We start from the raw sequence: 18152 nt of genomic DNA, 5'->3' as shown, positions 1-18152 counted from the left end.
CACCCCTGGATGGAGCTCCTAATGGAACTGATTGGGCTTTCTGGTTGACTTGGAAATCTCCTACTGGGAGACAATTGATTTTATACATGTGTTTAACCCCGACTGACCCCTGGTCTCTGTCTGTTTGGTCTGGCCCATAGACACACAGTGAGCTGTGGCTGTAGTACAAGTGGTCAAGGGCAGTCCTGCCATGTACACACACACCCTCCTCCCTAACAGGGAAATCTGACAGCCTGGAGACTAGCTTAGATTCCTTTTTCATTTTGAACACTCACTACATGTGCATATCTGTATTTGTATTTATTCTGGATCCCCATTAGTTCCTGCCAAGGCAGTAGCTACTCTTCCTGGGGTTTATTCTGGATCCCCATTAGTTCCTGCCAAGGCAGTAGCTACTCTTCCTGGGGTTTATTCTGGATCCCCATTAGTTCCTGCCAAGGCAGTAGCTACTCTTCCTGGGGTTTATTCTGGATCCCCATTAGTTCCTGCCAAGGCAGTAGCTACTCTTCCTTGGGTTTATTCTGGATCCCCATTAGTTCCTGCCAAGGCAGTAGCTACTCTTCCTGGGATCCAAACACATTAAAGGAACTTACTGTACATCACACATAAATCAAAAGATAAAACAGTACATCATATTACATCATTACCCCACTACATATCTACAATACAAAATGTACAATACCACCATACAACAATATTACGATGTACGTGTGTGTAGAGTGCTAGCGTTTGTGTGTGTATGCATGTGTCTGTACCTGTGTCTGTGTCTCTTCACAGTCCCCGCTTTTCCATAAGGTGTATTTTTATCTGCTTTTTAAATCTGATTTTACTACATCAGTTACATGATGTGGCATAGAGTTCCATGTAGTCATGGCTCTATGTAGTACTGTGCACCTCCCATAGTATGTTCTGGACTTGAGTAATGTGAAGAGATCTCTGGTGGCATGTCTTGTGAGGTATGCATTGGTGTCTGAGCTGTGTGCTAGTAGTTCAGACAGTTCGGTCCATTCAGGTTGCCAACACTTCTTACAAATACAAGTATTGATGAAGTCTCTCCTCTATGGGATGTCACCAAGGTTACGCGTGTCCCAAGTCATCAGGCTCTTTGTTTGATTGATATCAGCCTGGCCCCAGGGTGTGTGTGTTTGTGTGATTGATATCAGCCTGGCCCCAGGGTGTGTGTGTTTGTGTGATTGATATCAGCCTGGCCCCAGGGTGTGTGTGTTTGTGTGATTGATATCAGCCTGGCCCCAGGGTGTGTGTGTTTGTGTGATTGATATCAGCCTGGCCCCAGGGTGTGTGTGTGTTTGTGTGATTGATATCAGCCTGGCCCCAGGGTGTGTGTGTTTGTGTGATTGATATCAGTCTGGCCCCAGGGTGTGTGTGTTTGTGTGATTGATATCAGCCTGGCCCCAGGGTGTGTGTGTTTGTGTGATTGATATCAGCCTGGCCCCAGGGTGTGTGTGTTTGTGTGATTGATATCAGCCTGGCTCCAGGGTGTGTGTGTTTGTGTGATTGATATCAGCCTGGCCCCAGGGTGTGTGTGTTTGTGTGAGAGACAGGTCCTCTAATGTTCTCTGGTCCAGGGTTAAATGGTGACTGGTGTTTGCTTACAGACAAATAGAGCCTGTGCCTTTGTGCGTCTGTTCTCTCAGGAGGCTGTCTATAGCATGAACATTGTTTCTTCTGGCTATTGGTGTGTGAGTAGTTTGTTGTGTTGGGACCCATAATGTCATTAAAGGACCAAGGCATTGGATTGAATGTGTTGTCAACCAGTTTACTAGCTGTTGGGATAGTAGTGTTCCCCGGATCAGACTACAGTGTTAGTTAATTGGTACTCAATGACCGCTGCTCTTCAACTCACAACAATGCTTGGAATCGAAGTGTATCACTCAAACAGTAACCATCCTCTCTATTAGAGAATATAGTTTATATCGTAATGCTGCCTCTCGTTTTATTTTTCTTCAACCCAGACATTTCCTATTTTCCCTCTTGCTCTTTGTCTCTTGGAGACTCTTGTGTCTGATTTGAGGGTCTGAAGTACAAACCCACCATTAAATAGAGTCCCACTGTCCTCTTGGCTATTATCGGCCCTCACAGGCTCTTTGCAATCACAACTCTGTCTGGAGAAGTAGTGTAGTGTACTCTACAGTTCTCTGGACTTAAGCCCAGACCAGAGGCCCAAGGCCATTGTCTGAGAACATGAAGACATGCTTTCATTGTTTAGGTCTTAGTAATTAGAGCAAGGGGCTCCTTATTTATCTTAATGAACTCAGTGAAGTAGTTGGATTGGGCCACACACACACACACATTCCAGGGTAGGGTAGGCTACTCAGTCCACACATCTCAATGGGGTGTGAGTTATGTCATTACATCAGGAAATGAAGGTGGTGCAGGTTGTGACTATGTTTCTCTCCTGCTGTTCTTTATGTCCACAGAGGTGGAGCAGATTGAGGCCATCGCTAAGTTTGACTATGTGGGGCGCACCCCCCGGGAGCTATCCTTTAAGAAGGGAGCGTCACTACTGCTGTATCACCGCGCCTCCGAGGACTGGTGGGAGGGGCGGCACAACGGTGTGGATGGACTGATCCCACACCAGTACATTGTGGTGCAGGACCTGTGAGTAACACCAATTCATAAACATGAAGCTTCAGCGATGGATGGAGAGCAGCCTGACAATAAATCAGGCAGACAGGCAGGAAACAGTCAGTCTTGCAGTGTTTTCCTCAACAAATATCCCTCTTTAAAGTGATAGAAACCTGAGAGTAATTACACATGGCAGGTGTAGGCACAGATAAATAATTAAAATCATGCATGATCGCTCAAAGACACCTCACTGACAAGTGTACCTTAAGTGGTAACACAATTAAATGTGGATTTGATGTCAGTCATTCAGGCTCAGATGCAGGAGTAAAGATGCCAAAGAGAAGGTCAGAGCATGGTTTAAGATTTTTTTAAAAAGTTTTTCAACTCTTATGAATTATTTAAATACACCCTCAGATATGAATTCCCGTTATAAATGTACACAATCATTTGAAAGATGAGCCGCGTAGTCTCGAATTATAGTGTGGCTAATCACTGCTGGTGTCTGTTTCATGAATCCATTTGGATGTTGAGTCAATAGTAAGGTAAGAATTTGATATCGTATTGCTACTTTCTGTGTTAGGAATACTTTGGAATTATCAATGTTCAAAAGGAGTCAGTGAAGTGGCTCCCCCATCTGTCTGGATCAGATAAACTGACTGCAGATTGAAAACCAGAGCCATCAATATGGACCAATTAGTTTGAGTAAACGGCACACAGGCGGCAGGGTAGCCACCCTAGTGGTTAGAGCGTTGGACTAGTAACCGAAAGGTTGCAAGATTAAATCCCCGAGCTGACAAGGTACAAATATGTTGTTCTGCCCCTGAACAGCCAGTTACCCACTGTTCCTAGGCCGTCATTGAAAATAAGAATTTGTTCTTAACTGACTTGCCTAGTTAAATAAAGGTAAATAAATAAAACAACAATCTAAATAAGATCTCAACCACACTCTATCATCTCTCCTCTCTTTCTCTCTCCTTTCAGGGATGATGCGTTCTCAGATAATCTCAGTCAGAAGGCGGACAGCGAGGCGAGCAGCGGACCACTGCTGGATGACAAGGCCTCATCCAAAAACGATGTCCCATCACCGTGTGAACACTCCCCCGACTGCAACTTTGGAGGAGTCATGGGGAGGTGGGTAACGACTGTGAAGAAATACCCATTGAAATGTTGTTTTATTTTTGATCAGTGTCCAGGGCCAACCTAATACTCCTCTTTGTGACTGTGATGTTGTCTCTCTCCTCAGGGTGAGGCTACGTTCTGACGGGGCCGCCATCCCTCAGCGCCGCAGCGGAGAGACCCACAGCCCTCCCCGGGGAACAGACACACCCCCGCGGGCCGCAGCCTGTCCCAGTAGCCCCCACAAGATGGCAGTGAGCAGGAGTCGCATGGAGAGCCCGGAGAAGAGGCACCTGGGCACATTTGGCAGTGCGGGCAGCATCAACTATGCTGACAGGAAGGTCTACCCCGAGGGCCACCCCCTGAGACACGTACCAGGGGCCACACGCCACAGCAGCCTGGGGGACCACAAGTCACTGGAGGCTGATGCCCTGGCAGAGGTATGGCCCTCACTGTCCTATCAGACCCAGGTTCTAAAGTATTACCTCTGCCCAATGTATAACTGCATAACCTCTTTTCCCCAACCTTATCAGTCATAGAACCTCACACAATATGGAATGGAATCATCTGTCCATTTCAAAAATATTTTTATTTTTTCTCCACAATCTCAATTTTGTCTCAACGCTGCAACTCCCCAACAGCCTCAGGAAGCAGAATGAATTTCATGTCTATGCTGAAATGAGTACTAATGATCATTGATAATGGCAGCACAGGCCCTGCGTCGGCTAACTGGAAAAGGAATAGAGGCAGATTTTGAAATGGAAAAGTTCTGATCAGCTAATGAGAGTGGTCCTATCAGAGCCCTATTTCAGCCTGTTGATGACCTTGATTGTGATTGTGCTAATGAGTTTGTGTGTGTGCGTGCGCGTGTGTGCGCGTGCGTGCGATTTTGAGAGAGAGTATTTGTGTGTGCGATTGTGAGAGAGGGTGTGTGTGTGTGTGGGTGGGTGGGTGGGTGGGTTGGTTGGTTTTTCTATCCTTGTGGAGAACTAAAACCCCCAAAAGCCCCCACAAGGATAGTAAAACAAGTCAAATGCTCCCTCGTGGGGACATTTCTCATGTCCCCATGGGGACCTTTCTCATGTCCCCATGGGGACCTTTCTCATGTCCCCATGGGGACAAAGGCTATTTTAAGCTTAGGGCTTAGGGTTAGAATTGGGGTAAGAGTTATGGTTAGGGGTGAGGGAAAATAGGATTTTGAATGGAAATACATTTTAGGTCCCCACGAGAATAGAAGAACAAAACGTGTGATTGTGTGAGAGAGAGTGTGTGTGTGTGATTGTGTGAGAGAGTGTGTGCGATTGTGACTGTTGTAATGAGTGTCAGCCATTAAAAGGGGATGTTAATCTCTTCATTTGGTGCCGTTGCGTTGGGCTGTACTGTGTGAGGAGAGGGAGCAGAGAGAGGAGGTGTCTGGGAGAGCAGAGGCAGATGTGATGTCCTGCTGTACTGTCTGTCTATGTGTCTGGGTGAAGCAGCCCTGTCTCAGTGTAAACGTTAGAGACAGTCTGGCGCTGAAAGATTGACACACCTATGTCACGGGGGAATGGAGCTGAATAAAAAGCACAGAAAGTTCTGCATTAGACTCTCAGCATCAGTGGCTACTACCATTGCTAAACTTAACTTAGCCTAGCTTGGCTTAGCAATTATATCAAATTAATTATCTCCTTTCACATTTTCTGTGTACTTTGTGTATGTCAGGACATAGAGAAGACCATGACCACGGCCCTACATGAGCTGCGTGAGCTGGAGCGCCAAAACATGGTCAAGCAAGCACCAGACGTGGTGCTGGATACCCTGGACACCACCATGAAGAAGCCTGTGAACTCGGAGCCCGGCAGCCCCCTCCACACCATCATGATCCGCGACCCGGACGCCGCCATGCGCCGCAGCAGCAGCTCCACCTCTGAAATGATGTCCACCTTTAAGCCTGCCTTGTCGGCACGTCTGGCCGGAGCCCAACTGCGCCCCCCGCCCATGAGACCCGTCCGCCCGCCCCCCACCGGGCACCGCTCCTCCAGCTCCAGTTCCTCCGGGGTAGGAAGCCCTGCTGTCACCCCCACTGAGAAGATCTTCCCCAACAGCACTGCCGCGGCTAGCTCCGCAGCTAACGCAGCCGGGGACAAGTCAGGCACCATGTAACTCTGAGGGAGACTCAGGGTTTTCATGTTGCAACAGCTTGAAGGAGAGGAAAGCCCATAGAAATGCGATGATGTGTTGTCAATATGTTCTCAGAGAACATGTGTGGATTTTCCCTCTCCTTGTTTTGAGTTTCACTTTATTTCTCCTGGAGTGAGCCTGAGTTGCCATAGTGATGGCAGGTGGAGAGGCTGTAGGGGTTTGATAGCATATTAACTCAACACTCTGAAGCTTGATGTGAAAACGGACTTGAAAATAATGAATATAATCACCTCAAAGTAAAAGTAATTTTTTCGTTTTTACCTCAAAATGATGTCTGTGGCCAGGCCCCGCTTTTTAGAGATTCATTGACTGCAAGACGTGAAGAAGTACTTGTGTAATTTTGGCATTGGTTTTCATCCTGTACTGGTCCAGATAATGTCTGATCCCTCCTTACTGGTGTGTATGAGACTCTTCTCTCTGGACTGGACACTCAGTCTACCAGACTGCTTCTAAGAGACTGAAACCAAGATGGCCATCTGCCTTTTGGCTGTAAATAGAGACTTACTTGAAGTTGTTATGCCTTTTGTTTGTACTGTAGTATAAGGGATGTTCAGCAAAGTAACAACATGTCAACATTGTATACGTATATGAAATGCAGAAAACTGAACCAATATACCAACTAATTGTAAGAAACTCAAAATGTAGTTTAACTTGTATATAGTTATTGATTAGTATGTATTTTTTGTGTGTGTTAATCTTGTACAGGCCAAGACAGAACAGGCAAGTAGATGTGAATGGCATTGTCAAAAAACAAACACAAATAGTCAACCAGCAAACAACGAAAAAATATCAAAAGGCTTCTGCTTCCTTTGTTATTTTCTTCCCTTTCTCACACACATCACAGCACTGACAGTTGTGTTTAGAGTATGTGGACATGTGGATGTCATCATACCACACATTGTATTGATGAGTTAAAACTACATTTGAGCTTCTCTACTCAAATGGATCCTGATTCTGTCTTCTACCCACAGCAGTTCTTCATGCACTGTAAATAAGGCCAAGTCGGTCTCCAGTTGAGTTGAGTCTGCTTTTATTCCATTTGTATTGTTGAAATGCTTTATCATTCCTCATATACATACTTCCAAGATATTATTAAGATTTAAGACAGTAAAATGAGTGTATTATACCATAGTTTGCCATGGTAAGGTTTGAGCCCCCTTTTATGAGTTTGTAATACTGTGAGAATACTGTTGACCATGGCCCTTAACCCCATAGCCCCTCACTGTTCCAACAGCTCAACACAAGAGCCTGTCTTCTGCTGACACAGCAACCTGTGTGAAGTCAGTCCACAACTAGACACTAATTTGTGTTCCTTAGACGCACCCGATTTCATACTATTCATGCCTTGCCATCTTTAAAGCAACCTCTTGCCTGTTCAACGTCTGATTTATGTAATACTTTCTACGCACAAAATATGTTACAAAGTACTGTTACAATATTCCTTTTGATCTGAAATGTGATACCTTACCTAGACAACGCCAGTGTTGCCTGAGAAGTTAACCGTAAATGTTGTGATATAATAACAGCAGAACAGTGGTCTTACCTCTCCTCCCCTTGGTTCTAACATCCTCACTGTCATGTTCCAGTGTCTCATCCCACTTCTTGTTTTCAGTCCTTTGTAGCGAGGAAATATAAGTGCGTACTGAAAGAGGTTGACACTGTAGGCCTATACTGTAGCTGCCATGTTAAATTGTAGCTGGCCCAAGCCCGCTCCTGCCTCTACTCAGTCCTATAGTTGTGTGTTTGGACTGCCTTATATGCCGCATGCCCTGCCCTGTCCTGCATGTTTTATGCTGTACCATTTGACACAAACAATGTGACAATTGAACAATGACTGTTTGCGGTGCCTTTCCTCTGTAAAATGCACAAGTGACTTAATGTTTCGGCCTTTTGCTTTCGAGGGTTGGGCTATACCCTAGTAGTTAACCATTTTGGAACATGTGAATACCTGTTGTCACTAACATGTAGCAGTAACATGTGGGCAATGGAAGTGAATTGGCAGAATTGACAAAAAGTCAAGGACAGATATATCAACCTGAATCTCATGCTGTGATTCCAATATCAATCATATGTACATTATTCAGCCACTGTTATGTGTGCAAATCTTGATTTCATACACATAGTTTCCTATGAGATACATACATACTTTCACTGGAAAAAGTTGTCATGATTCCATCCCAGTGATTTGTTTGCCATGTGCGTTTTGTTTACCACAAACATTGCAGTCAATTCTGTCCACCATCTGTTGACCCCTGCTGGGTAGATTCTAGCCTACATGCAGGGCACACAGAGACAAGTCAAACAACATAAGTTATACACTTATACCCTCTGCTGGTCATATATGGTATTGCTTTAACTAGAAGTACTGTGATTCTGGTCAGGTATGAGTAAACAGGTGGCACTCTCCATCAATAGGAACTGTCACTGATGACAACCAAATCATGTTTTTTTTCATCCCGTTGAACTACAAGAATTACATAACATTTTTGTATTAACCACAGTTCTCATCGGTATAACTGAAGAGTCCATTTAAGTTCATTTTTCTCAAACATACATAAGCTGTATTTTCAAAGATAAAGTAAAACACATACTAAATGTTCATTTGCAAAAGTAAAATGTATATATTTGTTTATTAGTATTTTGTTTATTTATGTCTAAAATTAGTAAGTGCCTTTTGTGCACATCATCAGTTTTTAATGAACTTGTATAATTACCTTTTTTAACGATATAGTAATTCAGTCATGTTTGATATTCACTTTTATCATATTTTCCCCTTTCCACACATCATTTCATCTGAGGAATATAAAGAAAACAAGTGATGTAAATATGTACTGTACACATTGCTATAGAGGAATTACTATGACCCCTTCAGATGTCATACTACCAGAACGACTGAAATGTAGTACTTACTTGTATGATTGATTGTCTAATGTGCTCTAGTTGATTCCTGGAGGGGTAAGAGATTTATAAAGAGGACTTGGACTGCTGTACATTTACTCATTGATGGCATCGTTCAGTGAAATCATCTCTGATTGATAATTTCATCCTTTCTTTCTGTTTTCTGTCTGTGGTTGAACCTTTACTTCTTCTACTCATATACTCATCCTCCTCCTACAAAGTGAACGCACCATTGCAGTGTTACTCCTCTACTTGCATGGTTTATAAGGCACATGGTGAACTCTCTTCTTCTTTGAGCTGTATATGATGTTCTGTTCAAGGAAGTGTTTTGATTTCTGGAATGTATGCTAAACCTGGGTAATGGATGTTGTATGTTGGCTAATAACAATGGTTATGAAGTAACATTCAGAGACCAAACTGGCTGAGTGCCTGTGGCGGTGAGTGTGAGTTGTCGTCATACTGTTTTCTCTCTCGCTCTCGCTCTCGCTCTCTCATGTCTCCCTGTTCATGAGTGCTGACTGGTTAAATCCCCTGTAATGTAATGTACACCATGCCACTGTTTGGATGTTGAGAACCGTTATGTCCAAATAAAAAAACTGATATTGGGCTTTTCCGACCTTTTATCCAGCAGATACAACAAATTAATTAACTATACTATACTAGCAAATACACATGCCTTGCCTTAGCCTAGTTCACTAATTACCTTGGTACCAGCAGTCGTTCATGAATCTCTATGAATTGACAGGCTAATAGACAGGCAATACCTAACCAATTCTGCCATTTTGAAATACTGTACTATATAATGCTCAGCTATCTTAGACACCATGTTATCTTACAGGGTCTGTATAAATACTCCAGCTATCTAGCTCAACTATCTCTATACAGGGTGATCAAGCCCCACACTTCTTGTGACTGAGACTGCTGCTCCATCAAAAGGCTACATGTGGCACAAGAATTCTGCTGTATTACTTATAGGCACACAATGTCCATTGAGAGAGAGGAGATCTTAGTGGTAGAGTGTGCAGATATTTGAGAACAATCTCTATTGCATGTAGGGTATGCTATGCAAATAGTACAAAGTATGTGACCTTTGAGGTTGATTATGTGGGGGGAAATATGAAAGAAATAAGTTATGTCAGATATATTACTGGTGTATTATTGTGCCACCTAAGATATCTCTATCATTTTCTGTTGACTTTCTCTGGAAATATCCTGGGATTCTATTAGTGGCAAGCTCCGGTTTATCAGCAAACAACCCACCATGTACACACACAAATAGGAGACACACAGAATTCAATTTGTTCCAACCCAGAGCCTTTTAATCATCAGACACAGTACAAACATACACAATGATGCTCACAGAGCACTGAGGAAGTGACACTATTTTTGTCCACCAATTGGAAGTGTTGTTGACTTAAACTTTTTATGCTTCTTTTTACAATTAAGTTCATTACAACCTGCAATTCATCAACCCCCAAAAAGTTATATTGTCACATACACTGGATAGGTGCAGTGAAATGTGTTGTTTTACAGGGTCAGCCTATAGTATTACGGTGCCCCTGGAGCAAATGATCGTTAAGTGCCTTGCTCAAGGGCACATTGACAGATTATTCACCTTGTTGGCTCGGGTATTCGTGGTCCAACGCTCTAACTGCTAGGCTACCTGCCACCATATCACCAAGTTCTGAATTGTTTTAAGTGACTTTGTGTATTTGGTATTTATTAGTTGTTGCAGCTGTATATATATTTTTTACAGTTATGCATTCTGATCATGTCAGTAGGTTGGATGGACATTGTTAGTCCTAATTGTTATGTTCATCATGTTCTGCCAGACTGCATTCTTGATTCATCTCACCACGTAGCTCTGACTTTTTTTTCACAAATTATGTTTTATAATTATACAAATGACCAGTACACACTATTATTATATTTAGAAGTTGCAGAGAGAGAAAGACCTTGGATCTAAGGCTTTGGACTGTGAATGCTCTGTAAAAGCACCAGTGCTTGTTGAGATGAGGGAGTTGAAACCCAGGGGAAGTGGGTGATAAGACACAAAGTGCAGGAGTGGATTACTGCAGTAGAAGTGTTCAAAGCCTGGAGCAATGTAACCATCTCTCTCCAGAATTATTGGTGTTCACGGGGCTCAGTGTGACAAGTGGGGCACCAGGATGTTACCGAGGCCCTGCTTACTTTGAAGTCAGACAAAAAGGTAATCAAAATTCAACCTTGCAACCTAAATTCCCTTTCTGATCCTTTCTGCCAGGCAAATTGACATCCATTCACAAAACAACCCAATTAAGTCAGCTCAAAAGTGATATATTGTGTGCTAATTATCTTCTTAATTTGGCAATTAGGGTTGAGAGAGAGACCGACAAAGAGATCAAGGAGGAAATAGCTTGTTATCAGACAAAGCCCCATGGATGCAGCAGTCACACCTGCTTACCAGATGAGACAACTTCAGTGTGACCCTCTACTGTGCATGGAAAGAGAATGGCTCCACGGTAGCAGATGTTCAAAATCCCAGATCGGTGAAAAGGGGACAAATAAACTCAGGTCACAAATCATACGGAGTTGTTCCCTTATACCTGTAACGGCGGGTGAGTGATGAGTGAGGAGTCAAATGCAGAGAGCGAAGTGAACGGGAAAAACGCTTTAATGTCATTTAAAACGTAACAGGTCCAAACATGGGTGAATGCCCTAAAACACTGGCGCTAAACAAACCCAAAACCTAGTTACAAACACTGGACAGCGAAAACCCAAAACAAACACGATACATCACCAAACGTAACAAACCAACAAGCCCGCACAAACACCAGTGGGCAAAACAAACTTAAATAACACCCATCCCAAAACCCCAACAAGGAACAGGTGAAAACAATTAGACAAAAACAAAGGAAAAGGAAAAAGGGATCAGTGGCAGCTAATAGACCGGCGACGACGACCGCCGAGCGCCACCCGAGCAGGAAGGGAAGCACCTTCAGTGGCAGCTAATAGACCGGCGACGACGACCGCCGAGCGCCACCCGAGCAGGAAGGGGAGCACCTTCAGTGGCAGCTAATAGACCGGCGACGACGACCGCCAAGCGCCACCCGAACAGGAAGGGGAGCCACCTTCAGTGGCAGCTAACAGACCGGCGACGACGACCGCCAAGCGCCACCCGAACAGGAAGGGGAGCCACCTTCAGTGGCAGCTAATAGACCGGCGACGACGACCACCGAGCGCCACCCGAGCAGGAAGGGGAGCCACCTTCAGTGGCAGCTAATAGACCGGCGACGACGACCGCCGAGCGCCACCCGAACAGGAAGGGGAGCACCTTCAGTGGCAGCTAATAGACCGGCGACAACGACCGCCGAGCGCCACCCGAACAGGAAGGGGAGCCACCTTCAGTGGCAGCTAATAGACCGGCGACGACGACCGCCGCGCGCCACCCGAACAGGAAGGGGAGCCACCTTCAGTGGCAGCTAATAGACCGGCGACGACGACCGCCGAGTGCCACCCGAGCAGGAAGGGGAGCCACCTTCAGTGGCAGCTAATAGACCGGCGACAACGACCGCCGAGCGCCACCCGAACAGGAAGGGGAGCCACCTTCAGTGGCAGCTAATAGACCGGCGACAACGACCGCCGAGCGCCACCCGAACAGGAAGGGGAGCCACCTTCAGTGGCAGCTAATAGACCGGCGACGACGACCGCCGAGCGCCACCCGAGCAGGAAGGGGAGCCACCTTCAGTAGCAGCTAATAGACCGGCGACGACGACCGCCGAGCGCCACCCGAGCAGGAAGGGGAGCCACCTTCAGTGGCAGCTAATAGACCGGCAACGACGACCGCCGAGCGCCACCCGAGCAGGAAGGGGAGCACCTTCAGTGGCAGCTAATAGACCGGCGACGACGACCGCCGAGCGCCACCCGAGCAGGAAGGGGAGCACCTTCAGTGGCAGCTAATAGACCGGCGACGACGACCGCCGAGCGCCACCCGAGCAGGAAGGGGAGCACCTTCAGTGGCAGCTAATAGACCGGCGACGACGACCGCCGAGCACCACCCGAGCAGGAAGGGGAGCGTGACAATACCCTCTCTCACTGCAGGGGGTAGAGACAAGAGAACGAGGATTCAGGAGAGATTAGTGAGAGAGATAATATCTCCAATACTGTAGGAAAACAAACATCAACCCCACGTACATTAATATAATGTGTACAGGAAAGGCAGGGAGTACAGGTAAATAAATAAGAATAATTAGGAAGATAAGAGGGCATACAGTACATTGACATAGTTTACAGGGGGCAGTGTCGATAGATCCTGCAAAGCCCATTCTCCTGTCACAGTGTATTTATATGATTCTGTTTGTGGTCCCACACAAGCACACAAATAAAGGCAAATTCTCAGACGTTCGCCTTTAAGTTTACCTCTGTTTTCCAGAGCCTTGTGTTTGAAGCCCTAAAATCAACTCTAGAAAGAGACTGAACTTCAGAGCTATTCCTTTGCATTCTTTAAACAAGTTTGCTTTGTATTAACTTCTACTTTCCTCAAAGTTTGTTTAAAGACAAAGTTTCTGTAATTTGAATGAAGGTGATAAGGTTTTGGAATATCTGTGGGATTCTGCTGATAAAGAACCATCATGGATTAGTTTGAGATACAATGTGCTTTGTTCATCATTTCCCCTCACCCCTGTTTGAATTAAACGTGCTCAAGCTTGAAAAGTTTTGAATCGTTAATGCTTTTGACAAGACTGACCAAATCTGGAAAAGCTAGAAAAACAGGTTGTGTAAGTGAGAACTCTCCAAATGCTTAATTTGGCAAATATTCCATAACAATTAGTGAGCAAACGAAAGCACGATATTCAATGATGTCTAATTTTCTTTGTGTATGTCAGAACAGGACAACATTATTGTAATTTCCGACCTGAACCATCCTCTGTCTTCAGCGTTACCACGTTGGAGAGATGAACTGACAAGTGATTACTCTGTTAGCTAAATCCTCTTGAGGACTGAAGTGATGTGCAATACATAATTCATCTGCAACTTGATTCTATTCTAATCTGGATATATAGGTGAACTTGACATCTGGATGTCCTATTTTCTTATATTCTTAATAAATGTCTGTGTAAATGTTGAACAATTGAATCGACCCGTCAGTACTTTTGATATGTTCCTGCCGTGTCAATAGTATTCATTTCACTAGTGTATCCTTCATGACAGCCGTATTTGAGGAGGCATGGGGATGTAGGGTGATTCAATTCTACTTATATTCTGTCAATTTTATCTCTATCTGTTTGGTGAAGTATTTGATGATTACACATATTGGATAGCCAACAACTAAAAAAATATATATATCAATTCTTCCTCAGACAACTAAACTCATCAAAAGATTAAACGTCCTTTCACTGTCAGCTGCATTTATTTTCAGCAAACTTAACATGTGTAAATATTTGTATGAACATAACAAGATTCAACAACTGAGACAAACTGAACAAGTTCCACAGACATGTGACTAACAGAAATGGAATAATGTGACCCTGAACAAAGGGGGGGTAAAAATCAAAAGTAACAGTCAGTATCTGGTGTGGCCACCAGCTGCATTCACTTCTGCAGTGCATCTCCTCCTCATGGACTGCACCAGATTTGACAGTTCTTGCTGTGAGATGTTACCTCACTTTTCCACCAAGGCACCTGCAAGTTCCCAGACATTTCTGGGAGGAATGGCCCTAGCCCTCAACCTCCGATCCAACAGGTCCCAGACGTGCTCAATGGGATTGAGATCCTGGCTCTTCGCTGGCCATGGCAGAACACTGACATTCCTGTCTTGAAGGAAATTACGCACAGAATGAGCAGTATGGCTGGTGACATTGTCATGCTGGAGGGTCATGTCAGGATGAGCCTGCAGGAAGAGTACCACATGAGGAAGGAGGATGTCTTCCCTGTAATGCACAGCGTTGAGATTGCCTGCAATGACAACAAGCTCAGTCCGATGATGCTGTGACACACCTCCCCAGACCATGACGGACCCTCCACCTCCAAATCGATCCCGCTCAAGAGTACAGGCCTCGGTGTAACGCTCATTCCTTCAACGATAAACGCGAATCCGACCATCACCCCTGGTGAGACAAAACCAAGCACTTTTTGCCAGTCCTGTGTGGTCCAGCGACCGTGGTTTTATGCCCATATGCGACCTTGTTGCCGGTGATGTCTGGTGAGGACCTGCCTTACCACAGGCCTACAAGCCCTCGGTCCAGCCTATCTCAGTCTATTGCGGACAGTCTGAGCACTGATGGAGGGATTGTGTGTTCCTGGTCTAACTCGGGCAGTTGTTGTTGCCATCCTGTACCTGTACCGCAGGTGTGCTGTTCGGATGTACTGATCCTGTGCAGGTGTTGGACACGTGGTCTGCCACTGCGAGGACGATCTGCTGTCTGTCTCCCTGTGGCGCTGTCTTAGGCGTCTCACAGTACGGACATAGCAATTTATTGCCCTGACCACATCTGCAGTCCTCATGCCTCCTTGCAGCATGCCTAAGGCACGTTCACGCAGTTGAGCAGGTACCCTGGGCATCTTTGTTTTGGTGTTTTTCAGAGTCAGTAGAAAGGCCTCTTTAGTGTCATAAGTTGTCATAACTGTGACCTTAATTGCCTACCGTCTGTAAACTGTTAGTGTCTTAACGACCGTTCCACAGGTGCATGTTCACTAATTGTTTATGGTTCATTGAACAAGCATGGAAAACAGTGTATAAACCCTTTAAAATGAAGATCTGTGAAGTTATTTGGATTTTTACAAATTATCTTTGAAAGACAGGGTCCCGAAAAAGGGACATTTCTTTTTTTTGCTGAGTTTACAATCAGTACAATCTAAACACATTGTTGTATGAGGGGATTTGTTCAAATTTGGCATGTTTCCTCCCCAAAACTCATTCCCAGTGGCCACCCTGCTCAGCATCAAGAACAACATGCATAGAAAGTGTCATTGTTTTGTTGTGGGCAAAATCCGAGACAGATCGGAGTAGTGATGAATGACATTAATTTGTGCTTGAAGTTAGAGCAAACCTGACAGATATAATAACTGCGTGATGTCCCTCAAGAGGTTGTGAAAACATTCTTATCATATCAGTCATTAGGACACACCATTTTGCATTCATACTCAAACAACAAAGGAACACAAAAGCAAAAATGTTAGTTTTATATTTCAACATGACTTAATACATGTCAAACAGCATACTGTAAGCACACATACAGTATCAACGTAAACATACAGTTACAGTTTTTCCCAATTGTTACACACTAAAACTGAGGCACAATGACTCATTTAGCAGAACCATACACCACATTTGCAATACTACTGGAACATGTTTTGCTTTACACTCAGATTGCAATTCTACAACAAACATTTGGGAAAACACAACACAAAATTCACTACCTCCGGCACAACCTTCACAACTACAATCTATTGTGCAAAAGAAAAACAACACTCTTCAACAAGCTAAGCTCAAACTTAGTAGGTGGAGGTGGAGGAAGACCAAGAACAAGGAGAAACCAATAATCCACTGCAAAAACAAAATGTCATGTCTGTTGTTTTGGTCCAGCCACAGATTTTCATCAACATTGATATTCTCCTTGGCCAGACAGTGGGGGAAATATCTTCTGGCATGACGCATGCAGCCCTGACAGGACTCTGCTAGAATGCCACCACAGGCTTTCTTGATTGCCTGGAGAAGGGCCCTATATTCATGGGGTTTGCAATCATACACCTTCCACTGCCGTGCTGAAAACAGCTCCTCAATGGGGTTGAAAAATGGGGAATATGATGGGAGATAGAGAATTGTAAACCTGGGATGGTCATCGAACCAGTTGCGGACCTGAACAACCCGATGGAAACTCACACTGTCCCAAATTAGAACGCACATTTGCTTCTCAGGATTACCTGTCCCTCTCTGCTTTGGCTGAAGAAAATTGTAATGTAAGGTGTTTCAGGAAATTAAGGAGATGGGCAGTGTTGAATGGTCCAAGGGTGGCATTGTGGTGGAGGACCCCATTGTGGCTCATACAGTGGGGAGAACAAGTATTTGATACACTGCCGATTTTGAAGGTTTTCCTACTTACAAAGCATGCAGAGGTCTGTAATTGTTATCATAGGTACACTTCAACTGTGAGAGACGGAATCTAAAACAAAAATCCAGAAAATCACATTGTATGATTTTTAAGTAATTAATTTGCATTTTATTGCATGACATAAGTATTTGATACATCAGAAAAGCAGAACTTAATATTTGGTACAGAAACCTTGCAATTACAGAGATCATACGTTTCCTGTAGTTCTTGACCAGGTTTGCACACACTGCAGCAGCCATTTTGGCCCACTCCTCCATACAGACCTTCTCCAGATCCTTCAGGTTTCGGGGCTGTCACTGGGCAATACGGACTTTCAGCTCCCTCCAAAGATTTTCTATTGGGTTCAGGTCTGGAGACTGGCTAGGCCACTCCAGGACCTTGAGATGCTTCTTACGGAGCCACGCCTTAGTTGCCTGGCTGTGTGTTTCGGGTCATTGTCATGCTGGAAGACCCAGCCACGACCCATCTTCAATACTCTTACTGAGGGAAGGAGGTTGTTGGCCAAGATTTTGCGATACATGGCCCCATCTATCCTCCCCTCAATACAGTGCACTCGTCCTGTCCCCTTTGTAGAAAAGCATCCCCAAAGAATGATGTTTCCACCTCCATGCTTCACGGTTGGGATGGTGTACTTGGGGTTGTACTCATTTTCTTCTTCCTCAAAACACGGCGAGTTTAGACCAAAGAGTTTTATTTTAGTCTCATTAGACCACATGACCTGCTCCCATTCCTCCTCTGGATCATTGAGATGGTCATTGGCAAACTTTAGACAGCAGGGGGACCTTGCGTGCACTGCAGGATTTTAATCCATGACGGCATAGTGTGTTACTAATGGTTTTCTTTGAGACTGTGGTCCCAGCTCTCTTCAGATCATTGACCAGGTCCTGCCGTGTAGTTCTGGGCTGATCCCTCACCTTCCTCATGATCATTGATGCCCCACGAGATGAGATCTTGCATGGAGCCCCAGACCGAGGGTGATTGACCGTCATCTTGAACTTCTTCCATTTTCTAATAATTGCGCTAACAGTTGTTGCCTTCTCACCAAGCTGCTTGCCTATTGTCCTGTAGCCCATCCCAGCCTTGTGCAGGTCTACAATTTTATCCCTGATGTCCTTACACAGCTCTCTGGTCTTGGCCATTGTGGAGAGGTTGGAGTCTGTTTGATTGAGTGTGTGGACAGGTGTCTTTTATACAGGTATCGAGTTCAAACAGGTGCAGTTAATACAGGTAATGAGTGGAGAACAGGAGGGCTTCTTAAAGAAAAACGAATATGTACATATA

General features: G+C 44.7%; 1 protein-coding gene across 1 annotated transcript in view; it reads left to right on the top strand.

The window, feature by feature from the left end:
• The window catches only part of LOC139413565 (SLIT-ROBO Rho GTPase-activating protein 3), a 116197-nt gene extending 106815 nt beyond the window's left edge, over positions 1–9382 (top strand). The window contains exons 19-22 of the mRNA XM_071161071.1: positions 2439–2619; positions 3568–3717; positions 3830–4142; positions 5404–9382. Of these exons, the coding sequence (XP_071017172.1) occupies positions 2439–2619; positions 3568–3717; positions 3830–4142; positions 5404–5844 (1085 nt within the window). The 3' untranslated portion in view covers positions 5845–9382. The remainder of the gene's footprint in view (positions 1–2438; positions 2620–3567; positions 3718–3829; positions 4143–5403) is intronic.
• The last annotated feature ends 8770 nt before the right edge of the window (positions 9383–18152 follow it).

This window comes from Oncorhynchus clarkii, chromosome 7 (genome assembly GCF_045791955.1).
Source record: "Oncorhynchus clarkii lewisi isolate Uvic-CL-2024 chromosome 7, UVic_Ocla_1.0, whole genome shotgun sequence".
NCBI lineage: Eukaryota > Metazoa > Chordata > Actinopteri > Salmoniformes > Salmonidae > Oncorhynchus > Oncorhynchus clarkii.
This window is presented reverse-complemented; position numbering and strand designations above follow the sequence as displayed.